At 35.3% G+C, this 15,117-nt stretch overlaps 3 protein-coding genes across 6 annotated transcripts; 2 read left to right on the top strand and 1 right to left on the bottom strand.

The window, feature by feature from the left end:
- The first annotated feature begins 704 nt into the window (after positions 1 to 704).
- LOC129886484 (uncharacterized) lies at positions 705 to 4,428 on the top strand. Its single transcript, XM_055961187.1, has 4 exons — positions 705 to 902; positions 975 to 1,078; positions 1,209 to 3,160; positions 3,789 to 4,428. Exons 3-4 carry the CDS (start codon positions 1,234 to 1,236, stop codon positions 3,923 to 3,925), a joined length of 2,064 nt encoding a protein of 687 aa, XP_055817162.1. The 5' UTR covers positions 705 to 902; positions 975 to 1,078; positions 1,209 to 1,233; the 3' UTR covers positions 3,926 to 4,428.
- Positions 4,429 to 4,954: 526 nt separating this feature from the next.
- LOC129886482 (uncharacterized) lies at positions 4,955 to 7,767 on the top strand. 4 transcript variants are annotated; one of them, XM_055961184.1, is made up of 3 exons: positions 4,955 to 5,055; positions 7,063 to 7,371; positions 7,528 to 7,767. In XM_055961184.1, exons 1-3 carry the CDS (start codon positions 4,979 to 4,981, stop codon positions 7,544 to 7,546), a joined length of 405 nt encoding a protein of 134 aa, XP_055817159.1. In that variant the 5' UTR covers positions 4,955 to 4,978; the 3' UTR covers positions 7,547 to 7,767. The 4 variants fall into 4 exon arrangements, with proteins under 4 accessions (XP_055817159.1, XP_055817158.1, XP_055817161.1 ...); XM_055961183.1 differs by having other exon boundaries at positions 4,958 to 5,065; XM_055961186.1 differs by lacking the exon at positions 4,955 to 5,055 and adding an exon at positions 6,176 to 6,193.
- Positions 7,768 to 8,080: 313 nt separating this feature from the next.
- LOC129886481 (mitochondrial adenine nucleotide transporter ADNT1-like) lies at positions 8,081 to 14,904 on the bottom strand. Its single transcript, XM_055961182.1, has 8 exons — positions 14,433 to 14,904; positions 12,873 to 12,921; positions 12,392 to 12,555; positions 12,232 to 12,269; positions 10,378 to 10,490; positions 10,147 to 10,260; positions 9,128 to 9,475; positions 8,081 to 8,459 (listed from the first exon to the last, which is right to left on the bottom strand). The coding sequence occupies exons 1-8, from the start codon at positions 14,588 to 14,590 to the stop codon at positions 8,376 to 8,378; spliced, it is 1,068 nt and encodes a 355-aa protein (XP_055817157.1). The 5' UTR covers positions 14,591 to 14,904; the 3' UTR covers positions 8,081 to 8,375.
- Positions 14,905 to 15,117: the final 213 nt, after the last annotated feature.

The raw sequence follows: 15,117 nt of genomic DNA, 5'->3' as shown, positions 1-15,117 counted from the left end.
ACCTCAATAAGAAAAGAAAAAAAAATTAACACAACACATTATTTTCTTTAGACACTGTTCTATAAAATAAAATGAAGATTTTAGAAAAATATAAAATACATTAATAAAATTTAACTTATTTTTTATTTATTTAACATAAAATTTCATTTCAATAGTATAACTTCTTTATATTGTTACATGGCTATATCTTTATTATACACGATAAAATGGGTATGGGTGGATCACCTCATGGGCAACACTTTATTTATTTGATGGGTCTAGGATGACGATAAGTGTAGGTTCAACTCAATGAGATTCGTAAAGAAAATATTCATCAGAATTTCATTAATTATAATTAGATTTCTCTCTAGCACTTATATAAACACATAGTGAGAGTTATTCATAACATTTATTATGTGATGATTTTCCAGTGATACCGTCATGTTTTAAAAATGAACACCTAGTTCTTTACCAATGTGCAGTATGACTCAAACACGTATTGTAATTATCTAAACTAATTTTGTCTTAATATCATGTCTGATCTTGGTTTCATTATGTTAATATTCTTAGACTAATGCCATTTGAATGAATTAATTTTACATGAATTAATCGGAGGTGTTGAAAAGTTCTAAGATTATAGGAAGAGGCATTGCAATTAACGAAACAAAATGATACCATTTCACATATTACAAACTCGAAAATGTCAACAGCACGTAATTGTATATACAACTTTGCCGGCCTAAAACGTGCAATTTGGCACAAGCAAAAATTTGTAGAGAATCTGCCAAGTGTTGGGCCATCAACAACTTCCTCTTTCAAAACTTTTTTCTTAGTTTCTGTAATTCTGAAAATTCCAAGAGAGCTTGATTGTCCCCTTGTGATTTCATCGTCATAGTAACGCAATCAATTTCTTTATTATTGTGGTATCATATTTGCTTTCCTCAAAGCTCAGATTTAATTCAATTTCCCATTTTACATTTCTTGAATCTTGTCAGACTGTGATTCAAGAACTGGACAGATGCAGTTTGGCCTTTGACGTTTAATCAAGGGTAACTTTGATCTCCTTTACGTTTGTTGGATCAAAAATCACAATTTTTTGGTAAGCTATTTCTTTTTTTCCCTACAAAATATATGTTCAGCAATAATATTTTCTTTATCATGCTGCATCACCCGAGTGATACTCATAATTGAGACGTAGTTGATTGATTGATTGATATGGTTATGACCAGATCCATCTCTGCTTTTTGTGGAAGCATGCCGGCGTTGGAGGAATTCAGGCAGATAGGAGAGGTAATTGGGAGTCTTAAAGCTCTGATGGTTTTTCAAGATGACATACAAATAAATCAAAAACAATGTTGCTTGTTGGTGGATATGCTCAAATGTGCCTACAAGACAATTGCAGAAACAATGAAACAAAACTTGAAATTTGAAGAGAAGAATTTCAAATGGAAAATTCTTGAGAACCCCTTGAGAGAGCTTCTCAGGGTGTTCAAAGAAGCAGAGCAGTACATCAAGCAATCCCTGGAAAATAAGGATTTTTGGGCAAAAGCTATAGTTCTCTATAAGAATACAGATTGCGTTGAATTTCACATCCACAATTTGCTCTCTTGTGTGCCAATTGTCATCGAGGCCATAGAAATAGCAGGGGAGATTTCAGGTAGTGACCATGACAACATACAGAAGAAGAGATTCATTTACTCAATGAAGTATCAGAAAGAGTTTAAGGACCCAAGAATCTTCCAATGGAAATTCGGAGAACAGTACATGGTCTCCCAGAAGTTCTGCGAAAGGGTAAGCTTAGTTTGGAATGAAGACAAGTGGATTTTGCAGAATAAAATTCGAGAAAAGAGGAATTCAGGTTCATGTACTTTGACAAAGCATGAGAAGCGACTTGCTGATCTCCTCTTGAAGAACTTAAACGAGATGGAGACACAGAGTGATCATAAACTTTCACGGAGCTCAGTTCTTGTAAATTCGAAAGATTACCAAATAAGAAGGCGATTAGGTAGTGGAAGTCAATATAAGGAGATCCAATGGTTGGGGGAGACCTTCTGTTTAAGGCATTTGTTTGGGGATATAAAGCCCCTGATTCCAGATATTTCCCAAGAACTGCATCTCTCCCATCCAAATATAATGCACATCTCCTGTGGTTTTACTGACGAAGAAAAGAGGGAATGTTTCTTAATCATGGAACTTATGAACAAAGATTTAGCTAGTTACATCAAAGAGATCTGTGGACCAAGAAAGCGCGTACCTTTTTCTCTTCCAGTTGCAATTGATTTACTCCTTCAGATTGCAAGAGGCATGGAATACCTACACTCAGAGAAAATATATCATGGTGAATTGAGTCCTTCCAACATCCTTGTCAAGGCGAGGAGCGTATCTACAGAAGGGTATTTACATGCAAAGGTTTGTGGATTTGGCTCATCATGTTCTATCAACCTTCCTCAGAAAGCTAATGTGAATCAAAATAATGGGACACTCCCATTCATCTGGTTTTCCCCAGAAGTTCTAGCTGAACAAGAGCAGTCGGGGAGTGGAGGAAACATCAAGCATACTGAGAAATCTGATGTGTACAGTTTTGGGATGATATGTTTTGAGGTTTTAACAGGGAAAGTTCCATTTGAAGATAGCCATCTACAAGGAGACAAAATGAGTAGAAATATAAGGGCAGGAGAAAGGCCATTATTCCCATTTCACTCACCAAAATATGTGACTAACTTGACAAAGAGATGTTGGCATACTGATCCATATCAACGACCAAATTTTTCATCCATCTGCAGGGTTCTCCGCTATGTGAAGAGATTCTTGGTGATGAATCCTGAACACAGCCAACAAGACTCACCATTGCCACCAGTTGACTATGGGGAGATTGAAGCTGCTATCTTAAGGAGCTTCCCCTTCTTAGGAAATTCTGAATCTGATCCTCTGCCTGTTACACAAATACCTTTCCACATGTTTGCATACAGGGTGACCGAGAAAGAAAAGTCGAGTACAATTCACAGAGACATAAATTCTGAATCAGGAAGTGATGGAACTTCAGCATGTGGGGATGATCCTGTAACGGCAGATGATGCACTTCCATCACCAACCGAAAAGAAGAATATTGCAGCTCCTGAGATTTTTCCCAAGAGACTTTCGAATAGGAAACTTGCAGATATCAAAGTCGGCAAGCAACCAGGTAGCATTTCTTGCTCAAAATCTATATCGTGCAGCATTTTCCCCTAATTCTCTTTTTCCTAAAGGCTGCTTTACCTTGTTCAAAATTTTTAAAGAAAGCCGACTGCCTAATAGAACCTCAGGGACACCAGAAACAACAACATATACCCCTAATTTTATTGTTATTTGCTCCTTACTAACAACAAATCCCCAAAAGTAAGTTTGCACTCACTAAAACCTGACTAGGAGTGTGGAACACTTGAGAAGTAGATGTAAAGTAATCATGCTAAGAGTTTCTTATCTCACAGTTAAAATTATATCATTTATGATCCTGTACATTGACATCAATCAAAATTATAATGTTAGAATTCTTATCAATACCATAAATAGGAGCAACCTCATCATCTGCTTGGATTATGTATCTATGAACTTCAGTCACAGAGTATTGCCAGAACAAGAACGATTCTAAGAGAACACTCGACAAACTGATGCAAGCTATACCTTGTGCAATGATTAGTCTACCGGCATCATGACTTCCCTTATCATAAAATATTTGTGCAAACTACAAAAGAAAAGGAGAATGATTCTGATTGTGCAGTTTCCATGTTGTTTTTTCTTATCTAAACATCATCATGTGATCATTGTTTCAGGAACACCAAGGGGACGGACGATAAGACCTCCAAGTATACGTACTATAAGGCAGAATTCTGAAAGTCAGTTAATGATGATGAACAGCCCAAGAACACGGAGATCATCTGGTCATGCATCAGATTCGGACCTTCCTTAACTAGTTTCCAAATTTATCCAACATTTTATAAGACATTCTGTTCCAAGCTGATCAACAAAAAACATGGTTGCAGTCTCAGATATTCATGGTTGTTACTTGTTTTGTGTAATATAAACCTCCCTAGTGTCTCATATTGGGAAGGGACTGGCTGTTCAGAACAGAAGCTCCTTACTGATCCTCATTTGTCAGACTAGATTTACAACCCTAAATTGTATGAGATTTGAAAGGGTTATAAGACGCAACTTAGCTGCCTCATTCAGCTTGCAAAGATTATTTAGGAGCCACTTGTACAACTTTGGAGAAAAAGTTAGTATTTTGTGAGTGCAAGCGGGTTTTTTGGTTCAAAAAGTGTCATTGATGCCTCCTTAGACTTGTCTATGGTTTGTTGTGCCTTCCAATTGCTTTCTATCACATGGAACAAAAATGTTAGTCTCAGCATATATCAGTTATCCTAAGGTGCATGAAGAAGAAGATGAAAAATTATACTAGCAAGAAAATAAACCCTGAAACACATAACAGAAAAATCAAGAATCATCAAGTTCAAACCTTTTAAACTAAAATGCACAAAAAATTCTCCATCCAGAGCAAGCAGTAAGGTCAAAGAGTATAGAGTACTTTAGTTTACGGAGGATTATTTAATTTATTGTTTGATACTATTATATTGTGAATTTGGCTTTATGGAATAAAGAAAATTGATTAATCCTAATAATAATACAGTATTTACACATTCTAACGTTGAGAAAATAGTCAAATAACCCCCAATCTATTATCGAATTTTCAACTACACATTTATACTTTATGAAAGTCCTATTACCCCTTAGACTATTTTAAAGCAGAATTATTTGTTCCCTACAAATGTTGAGGTGGCAAAGAAGGTGTAGTTCACTCTGTTTGAGAGAGTGACACTGAAGAAATAATTAAAGCTTTAATTTTATAATTTTTTTTATTTCATATTAAATTTTCTATATTCTTTATGATAAAAAATGTTTTCTTTTATTCTTATTTATTATTTTTTTTTACCTTCTTTCTCTTCTTTCTTTTTCAGTTCAACAGATGGAGTTCTTTTTCTTCAACAAATCGAGCACACTGGTGGCGGCTCACCTCAACCACCAAGTCTCCGCCCTCATCAGGTTTCCACCAGTAAGACAATTCTCATCTTCAAATCATACACTTTTTCCTAATTTAAAAATTTATCAGTGGCTCAAAATCAAAATTAAAAGTGAGGAGAATCAATTTTTTGTCAATAATGAAGAAGATTTTGTTGGATAACAGACCCAATTAATGGAGAAGAATTCATTAATGAAATCATTGTGTAACAGACCCATTTATTAAAATTATTACAAGCATTAGTCTAATTTCTCATGTTAACATTGTTAAATCGAAATCAACACTAATTTCTATGCTATTCCGATACCTTCATCCAGACAAGCCGATACCACTTACTAACGATTCTCTGAAGAATAATATTATAACAGTAGAAGAGGAAGAAGAAGCAGTTCCAACTTCAAAGTTTTTCGTTTGCCCTCTAGTTTCAATATAGAATATTGAGGTTTTAATGGTGCTTAGAAATCCGATGAAGGTAGAAGAGAATGTTGTAGCCATGGATGGTATCCTCCATTTTGATCTGCAAAAGCTTCACAAAAAACAGTAAGAAAGAGGAAAAGAGGAATGGGAAAGGAAGGAGAAAAAGAGAAAATGTAAATATAAAAGAAAAAGAATTAAAAATTTTTTTTTTTTTTTTTTTATGTATATATAAAAGGTAATATTGTGTGGTTGGCGGGGGCGAGTGCAAATCACTGCCTAATATAAATTTGAGTGTAAATGTGTAAGGGGTATATATTTCACTTTCAAAATGTTCAGGGGTGATAGAAGCTGTAAATCCGGTAATAAATTGAGGGTTATTCTATTTTCTCTTCTAACGTTCCTATTCGTGCATACCCACTTTGAATGGAATAAGGAGTAGTATTTGTAGACAGTAGGAACTCTCAGGAAGTAAATTAGAGAGAACAGAGAAAAGGGCGGAAACAGTTTTTTTATAACCATTGGTAACACTAGTTGATTAGTTCGGATGTGTTTAAGGGTTCCACCAAGGTCCATTACGTGTGAGTTTTTATTAGAAATTTCTCCACTCCTGTGACTAAAACATAAGGGGGGAAATTGCCCTACTTCACTGTATCTATTTCTTGTTTTTGTGCTGAAGGTATTGGGTTTCGTAGAATCCAAACTGCATTTCTTACAAGAAGGTGTTCCGAAACAGGTTAACTAGAGGTAGACAAATAACTTATTTTTGCTTCAATTGCATGTTTAGAGATTACTATGCAATTCAACAGATTATCCCCTGCAAAATCATGAATTGAGCATCTTGTTATCCCCTATCTATTAGCCAAACATTTGCCAGCAACTTCTGGTTACTGTTACATCAAAAAGAGGGTGGATGGTTAAAACTGTTATGTGGCTATCTTTTTGCCAATATCAATATCTCTTCGCACAGGTTTTTTTCTTGGAGCCAAAGGAGATCATTTTCAGATTTCTCTTTTTATTTTTATCCAACTTGGAGCCCAAGTTTTGGCTCCTATAAAAGGAGACCAATTCTTCAAATTTCAAGTCTTCTTCATCTCTTGTCTTCTTCTCCCCTTTTTTATAGAGTATTTTTTAAGGGAGTTAGTGTTGTGAATCCTTTCTTTGTTTGTAGTGATCTCTTATTCTTTTAGGTTATTTAGAATTAATTAGAGTTTTATCTCTAATTTTATACTATTATTGGTATATTGAAATTGATCCTCTCTACCTCCATTTCACTACGTCCAACCTTAAATTTGTGAATTATTTATTTATTTTATTTTTGTTATCATCAACTTATTATTATCATTATAATATTGTTTGACTAAATTCTGCAATTCACCATCCTAACAAAAACAAAGTTGAAACCATATATCAGCACGCACTGATTGCACTCCTATATATATATATGCTAAGTCATCCTTTTTCATTTCAAATATACTCACAAGGTAAAAAATTATACAGTTTGTTCCTTTTCTTTTCTCAGTTTCTGATGATACATAAATTCAATTATTATGGTTGATGTCTAACCACTCCACTTTTTTTTTCTTTAATTATATTTACAAAAAAAAAAAAAAAAGAGAAATGGCTGCAAGCAAGGGAATGGAGCTAGAAGAACATTTGGTGGATACAAATGAAGAAGACAATGGTGATGAAAATTTAAGGACATTGTTTCTTAAAGAGCTGAATCTCATTCTAATTCTCTCGTTTCTTTCGTTATCATCTGAAGAACTTGATTTTGATGCAACGGAGATAAATGAAAGCGGCAAAGCTAACCAAGAACACAAAGTTGTTTCTGATCCGCGTTTCAGAAAACGGGGTGGAATCAATAAATACAGGGCCGTTGAACCAGAAACTCAGAGACACTCGACCAAGTTTAGAGACTGCAGGTAAAAACCTTGTAATTATAATTTGGAGGTCAATTTTACATTCTCTTTTTGGACAGTAGGAGCACCAAAACTAATACTACTTGATTATGTGTTAATATGAAAAAGTTCATCTCCTTTTACCAGCAAGATGATTCCTCTTACTTCCTTTTCATTCAGGCATTGCCTAAAAATGTGAAGGAAATCAACATCCAGCAAAGTTAGCTAGCAGCAAGAGATGTTACCAAAAGGTTTCCAGCAAGGCCATAGAAGCTATCCTCATAGTAGTATGTTATTTGCATTAAAAGATGAATGCAAGAGACAGATACTCTTTTTTTTTTCTTCATGTATCCGAAAATCGTATAAATTTATCCGGTAAAATACTCCTTATCAAAGAATTCTCCATTCTCAATCTCAAAACCCTTGCTTTTCACCCATTACACATAACGCCCGCCTGCCTACTTTGCAAGGTAGTAAAATGTTTAGTCCTCTGCTGATAAAGCAGCTCAATAGACGGCATACATAATAGTAACCAACATTTCATAAAAACGATTCACGACACATTAAACAGAACATTGAAAAATGGCATTACAGAAGAGACTAATTAAAGAATACATCAGATCATGAGAGTTGAGTATCCTTCTTCTTACCTAATCTGTTCAACTTTTCCCAAAGAAAAAAAGAGCTGAAAACTGGTGAAGACATTAAGCTACAAGTACAATGGAGACCAGGATTAGTAAAGACAACTAGCAATCAGCTTTTCTTCACTTGAATCATAGCAAGACATTCAAATTAGTCATTACACTGTTTTTGTAAAATTTGCTTATTGATAATATTGAATAAGCAATAAGCAGATACATAAGGAAATTATAAGCACAGCTAGAAAATCCTATATTTTCCTTCACAAGCTAGTGCCGAAGCGTAAATTCTCTGTTTAGACGGTGTAAACCACCATCTTATTATCACTCTATCTATCGTTGCCTACAAAATTATCATATGCAGGGGGAAAACATTGGAGCTTGTCTTCATCAGTCAGATATTCTGATCTCAACTCCCAAAAGGTCCTTCACTTGCTCATATGTCACAAAAGCAATAGCTATTGAAGGGACGACCTGAACAAATAATGAACAGTTAGGAATGATCCTGAAATATATTAAATAAGGGAATTAATCATAGTAACTCAGTTAAACCAATTATTAGTCTGAAAAAGTTCATCCTGTCTTAGGTACAAAGAAGAAAGTTCACAGTTTCGTGTTTTACACGAAGCTCAGTAATATTGCCAATAGTAGTCAAGAGAGTCTTAGAGCTTGTGAAGTGAACTTTTGACTGTGCACAGACAAAATATTTCACAACTCAAATGGAGATTTCGACACTGCAGAGATCTCCTCCAGAAATACCATTAAATATTACATTGGCTAGTACAATTAGTCCCAAGAAGAAACACAACTTCTACTTATCATGACTATGTGGGAAAATGAAGTTGAAATTTGATTACTGCCAATATACTGAGAGTGTCGGCTATTGGAGACCATCAAGGCAACAACCAACTTTTACTATCAAGTAAGGAAATGTAGTTAGAGGTGTTGATAAGTAAAAGTGGATGCCATCTACTCTCTAACATATAATAAAAAAGTAATGTGTAACCAAGATCAAGAGTTTCCTATTTAAACAAAGTTGGCACAAAAGGGAAGCCAATTCTTTGTGCCTAAATAAGAGAATGAATACATTTCAAACAAGTCTCAAGGGAAATAAAGGTACAAGGTGTATAGACAAGACTAACCTTCACTGAATTAGGCACCAAACCCTTGTACAAGGCCGTGAAGCCCTCATACCTCACAGTTTTCCTGAAAGTATCAATCATACCAGAATATTCAACAGAGGCCTTGCTCATCCCATCACCAGTAACGATGGATGCAGCATCTTTCCAACCCACCATCTGCATCCTTCTGCGTACAACGTCAAGAGGGTAAGCAACGGTTTGCCCCACAGTCCCTGCCACAGCCCCACATGCCAGCCTTGTAACAACACCAAGCTCAGTAGAATCATCAACTAGACCAAGTGGTTTTGTTTTGACCAACCATTCTTTTAGAGATTCGTAAACTGCAAAGTTAAGTCCCACATATGGAATCTGCAAACAACAATTAAGTCATGAACTTCCACAAGAATCAGAAGGACATTCTATTTGTATTGCTTGTTCTTTTCTTTTCCTTTTCGTCACGCTTTCAGGAAGAAGACATTTATTTTAAACTTCTGTTGGGAATAGTTGGCTTACAGTACTATTTTGGCTAATTAACTAGTGGATAAAGTTCTTAACACTTCATTTTCTTTTTCTCAACAAGCTTTGAAGCATCATTCTTTTGGATGGTTAAGTAGATTGAAGCTTGCAACTACATAATATTATAGTATGCATATTATATAACTCCCTCCATTTCAATTTGTTTGTCCTACTTTTCTTTTCAGTCATTTCAAAAAAAATGCCTCTTTCCTTTTTTAGCAACTCTTTAATTCCACTTTCCCATATGACATGTTTAAGACCACAAGATTAAAGAACATTTTGATTCATTCTACATATCTTTAATTTAAGACCACAAAATTCAAAATTCTTCGTTATTTTCTTAAACTCTGTGCCAAGTCAAAACAGGATAAACAAATCGAAACGGAGGGAGTATTATGAGTATTTTCCACCTCATAAACAACTTCACATTGAAGATTCATTCTATGACAACACCAGATGGTTTGAGCATGGTTACCAATTTAGTAAACAACCATTTCCTTATAAATTCGGGAAAGAAAACTTACAACTCCTATGACAGAAGGAAGCCATCCTTTATACAAAGCACGTGGACCTTCCTCACGGAGTATGGTGGATAAGGCATGGACCATTCCTCTGTACTGATAAGGAGACTTCTCTGTCTGCAAAGCAGGAAAGAGGATTTTCAAGAAAGGTGTAACAGCAGACTGCTCCATAGTCATTGCACGGTATGCAGAGCATCAGAACATGTAAATTTCTTCAAAGAACTCATAAAATACCTGCACAGTGATTCTTCCCCGCACCATGTCCATTGGGTAAGTTGCAGACATGGCAATAATGCCAGCACAAGCTCCAGCTCCAAGACGTAGTAAGGGAGTGAGCTGAGCATCCTCTGTGGAAAAAAGAAGATGACAGTCTAAATGATGCCAAATCTTGGGAATATCTTTCTGTTCCGTTTTCATTTTATTCAGGCTACTAGCATAGTATGACTTCTTATGTGCACAAAAGACCAGAAAAATCATCAGACAATCTTCACCAACTTAACACATTAAAAAGAACTTTATCAGTAGCTCTTTTGCTAACCAAAGTAAAGAGCATGGTAGGTGCAGAATAGTTTAGCAAGTGAATGCTCAAAATACGGGGCTTAAATATGTCTTGTGAGATTGGGAAATCAGTCAAGTGCTTACCTAGGATGACTTAGACCCCAAAATTATGTGTATATAAATTTTGTCTGCCGCTACTAGAAAATCTAGTAGCGATCACAAACAGCATATGGAAGAAAAACTGAACTGCATTGAAGGAGAAAAACTCTAATCTGTCTTTAAAACCTTATTTTGGCAACTGAAGTTAATGGATAGATCAGGATGAGGATGCATACATTCTAACCTAAATCCAGATTTGCCCTGAAATATGAAAATTTTCCGGTTTATTTTTGCTGACTCAGCTTATGTTTCAACTTGATTACCAACAACTTGGACTGCATGTGTTATGGGGTAAAATTTCTACCTAAATCCAGATTTTCCCTGAAATATGAAAACTTTGAGGTTTATTTTTTGTTGACTCAGATGATGTTTTGACTTGATTACCAACGTCTTGGACCATATGTGTTGTGGGGTAAAATTTCTTGCTTTTGAGTACATTGGTCGAACAAGACATTAATATAAGGCTTGCGGCAAAGGTAAACTATACTGGTAAGCTGAAGCACAAGAAATAGTAGAATCCTGGAATAGAAGGAGGGAAAGAATCTTTATGGGTGATCGGGGCATAACCACTATTTACTTCCTCTTTTTAATCTTAATAATTCTATCTTCTTTTAAATGGATGATTCCTGAAAAGTCTTCAGTACAAGCATAACCGAAAGACAATCCGGTCAAAAAACGTGTCTTCCAAAAGGGTCATCCACTATAGGGAAAAGAAAACATTGGCGAGTATATAGCCATTACCCACAGCTTTGGCCCCTCAATCCAGGGGGGTGGAAGGGTTGAACTGGATACAGACCTAACCTCCGGCTCATTTTGCACAAAGTGGCTGCCCGCAACTACAACTCGCATTTGCGCACTAGAACAGATCGAGCTTTTACCACACCGACCAAGCCATGGCCCTTGCTAGAAAACATAAGAAGCAGATATAGCAACAAGCAGAAGGAGAGTACAGATATATCCCATTGCTAAATCAAACATAGCATCTGTAAACATAAAGAATTTCTGTTCTACATGAATAACCACATAAATTAGCAGGAAATGAATTTGAACTAGAAGTAGAGTGAACGGAAACAATAGAACTGAAAAAAACATATATGAGCTCAAGCTTAATCTCCAGAAACAACAGCACAATGAATCTTAGTAACATAACATCCAGTAGGAACAGACTCCTTTAAGTTTTATAGAGATAGTAGGAAAAGAACTGTGCTTGAAATTTTCTACATATCTAATGAAGACTGCTAAAAATTTCAAAGAGATAGTAGGAAAAGAATTGTACTTAAAGTTTAATAGATATTTCTTCCTATGGTTGGATTCATATACGAAATCTCATAGTTCATCCACAAGAAAATCATTGGAGGAGGATTCCCCAGTGGTGAAACCAAAAACAAATACACATGATAACTAAATAACCCAAAAGAAAGATAGACATACCATTGCCAGTTTGTTGCTGGTAAAGACATAGTATACCCCTGTTACAATATCAATGAAGAAGTCAATAGAGGGAACAGATACCAGATATTTGATTTTAAAAGGGAACATGAGAAGCAAGTGTGAGCTGCAAAAAATGCATAGTGATCAGATATGACTATACTTGGAAGCTTGCTCATAGCTGAAGAACTTGACTGCTGAGTTTGGGACGATACGTGCACAATTGGTGCCATTGCCCTTGAACAGTCCTTTGAACCCCTCAGTTCTCCAGATATATTTTAAGCCTGAAATAGTCCCATTGTATTTTATGTTATGTGGATTCTGAACCTGCACTTGAGACAGATCCTGTTAAAAGTAGGACGAAAACTAGTCTAGATGGAACTACCATTAAATGCAATCATAAATGTATGTTGCATACAAAAGATTAAGCTCCTTCAAAGATAAAGCATGTTGGAAAAAGAGTTCACTATCCTAAACTTCAAAAGAAACAAAAGTTGATCCATTGATTACAAATTAAAGTATGGGTTACAGTGCTCCATCATTCGAAGGAAGTATTAAACACTCGAAGTAAGTTTTGTATTTTTCCTCCTTCAGTAGAACCATTGAAATAGTGCAGAAACTGCAGGCATGAAACTACACTTCACCTGGAGTAATATCTTTAGCCGTTCCAGTGGGGCAACAGCAGTTCGTGACCTGCAGGATACAGAGACTAGTAGTAAGTGTAGAATCAAGTTAAAATTTAGGGAAAACAGAATTTGTTTAGGCACTCATAACATCACATGGAACTCATGTACAGAAATATCAAGTCCAGCACAAATAAGGTTTTGCTAAAAAAAATGTGCCAGACAACCTCGTCAGATCTCTCAAACTTTGAGATGCATGTTTCTGGTGAAAGAGAGCGTTTTATAAAGAGGCTGGGAATGGGATTCACAAGTTCTGAAAGCTTATGCATGTTGAAAGAAAATTAATACAGAAATATAAGTAAATCCAATTCTTCCACCTTTGTTAGTCTCAAAAACTTTGACTTATTTTCTTCAATGCAAAACTTCCTTCATGCAATTCAAACTAACAGACGCTATTACTACCTCCGCATCAATTCATATGGCAATTTTCTATTTTGGACATCCCAAAATATTTCATCTCATAACAACAATAATATTAGTATCTTATACAACTTTTACGTTCATAGAATTCAAGCACATTTAACAAATCCAATTTACACTTTGAAGTAATGTTACCTCCATCAAACTAATTTTCAACTATTATTTAAACATTGTAGCCTGTAAAATGATGTCATATCAAATGGAGGGAGGGAGTATTGCTTAACATTATATATATAAACTATATGATTGAAGTGATGCCTTTTAACTGACTAACCCTCGTTTTTATGTTTCAAACTATTATCTTAATACTTCTCTCTCAAATTTAAAACAATAATTTATCCAGAAATTTACCTTACTATCCATACGGGACAACAATTATTTAGCTGTTAAACAGTAGGCTGTAGATAGAGTTGGCAATCACCACTCCCCGGAAGTATAAAACACACAGTTCAGTCATCCAAGTTAAGAAGCATATACACACTACAATCTCATCAAAGTCTTTGTTTGAGATGAGCGATTCAAAACCTCAATGACATGCTGGAACAGGCAAGACACTTTTGCACATGTCCGTCAAACAAGAAAAAAAAAATCCATTACAATCAAATCATGTGATCAAGTGAACGAATAACAGTCATGAATACCTCATATACTGATGGAACACTGTAGATTTGCTAATCTTACACCAAAAGTATAAATACAGACGATATATTCTGCTGTATACGGAAAGTCAACATGGGTATGAGACCAAAAGTTCAATTTCTATGAACATCAAACACCCTTGAAAACACCACCTGCGTCCTGCTTTAATTCCAATTGACTCAATTATATAAGAAATCTAACTTTTTATTTCGCTTTCAAGGGGTACAACCAATGCCCAACAATACAACAATTAATTAAGCAAACAAAGATTTTTCTTTTTCTAAATTATTTACAAATATAAACAAAAACTTTGATCAAGCGGGAGCTTGGAGTGAAGTCCATCAAATTCACACTAACATAATTTATCAGGTGAATTAATGTTGTAAAATTTATTTTCTTTGCAATACATGCCATTATTCACAATGACTCGTAATGCAGAAGATTCAATTATGTATAACTTACACGCCTCCGGCGACACCTCCAGCTACAAGTGACTTGCAGATACTGATAACAGCATGGCTTGTAGGCCTGATTTCTTGTCTAGCTAGCTTCGCCTCTTCAGCCAGATTCACAATTTTCTCCACCGCTGATTCGCTCGCCTTCACATCTTCAGAAGCCATATAAGATCGAAATCGCCTAATTTATAGCTCGACCTTACACAAATCCTTAGCTCGAAAACTCTGTAAATGACACACTCAGTTCAAAACCAGAGAGAGGACCGATCGGAAATTTGGACGAGTACAAGGAAGAATGCAAATTTTCCGGTGACAGTGTACTGAATCGTAGAGGTTTATGGCGGCGTAAATGAGCAGATATCGATGGAAATGCAGCAGGAAAGTGAACGTGCAAAATCAAAGTTTATGCGACGGCGTTTGTCTGCTATAATTAATTACTCTGATTCTTTTCGTTTTTTTTTTGGGGGGGGTCAAATAAAGTTTTTTAGTACTTCTAATATAGTGTCCTGATTCCAGAATAATCTGCATCTTAAATCTGTCCAACAAAGCCTAGCGAAATGAGAAAGAAATTATTTTAATTTATTTATCTTATTTTTCTCTTTTATATTATAATTTAATTTCTAACTCCATTTTTTATGTCATCTCCAGAAATTAATTTTAATGGAATATTGGAAGGTTTTCAATTTTCAAGA

Source organism: Solanum dulcamara, chromosome 4, assembly GCF_947179165.1.
Source record: "Solanum dulcamara chromosome 4, daSolDulc1.2, whole genome shotgun sequence".
Lineage (NCBI taxonomy): Eukaryota > Viridiplantae > Streptophyta > Magnoliopsida > Solanales > Solanaceae > Solanum > Solanum dulcamara.
Note: the sequence above shows the minus strand (reverse complement) of the source record. Positions and strands in the feature narration are given on the sequence as shown.

What these genes read in the sequence shown, in the direction of transcription:
- LOC129886482 (XM_055961184.1), top strand. Translation starts at nt 4,979, where the DNA reads ATGGAGTTCTTTTTCTTCAACAAATCGAGCACACTGGTGGCGGCTCAC. An exon ending in CAAGTCTCCGCCCTCATCAG is followed by an intron (nt 5,056 to 7,062) that starts GTTTCCACCAGT and finishes AAAAAAAAAAAG; the next exon opens with AGAAATGGCTGCAAGCAAGG.
- LOC129886484 (XM_055961187.1), top strand. Translation starts at nt 1,234, where the DNA reads ATGCCGGCGTTGGAGGAATTCAGGCAGATAGGAGAGGTAATTGGGAGT. An exon ending in CAAAGTCGGCAAGCAACCAG is followed by an intron (nt 3,161 to 3,788) that starts GTAGCATTTCTT and finishes TCATTGTTTCAG; the next exon opens with GAACACCAAGGGGACGGACG.
- LOC129886481 (XM_055961182.1), bottom strand. Translation starts at nt 14,590, where the DNA reads ATGGCTTCTGAAGATGTGAAGGCGAGCGAATCAGCGGTGGAGAAAATT. An exon ending in GGCTAAAGATATTACTCCAG is followed by an intron (nt 12,556 to 12,872) that starts GTGAAGTGTAGT and finishes TCTCAAGTGCAG; the next exon opens with GTTCAGAATCCACATAACAT. An exon ending in GGGGAAGAATCACTGTGCAG is followed by an intron (nt 10,261 to 10,377) that starts GTATTTTATGAG and finishes CCTGCTTTGCAG; the next exon opens with ACAGAGAAGTCTCCTTATCA.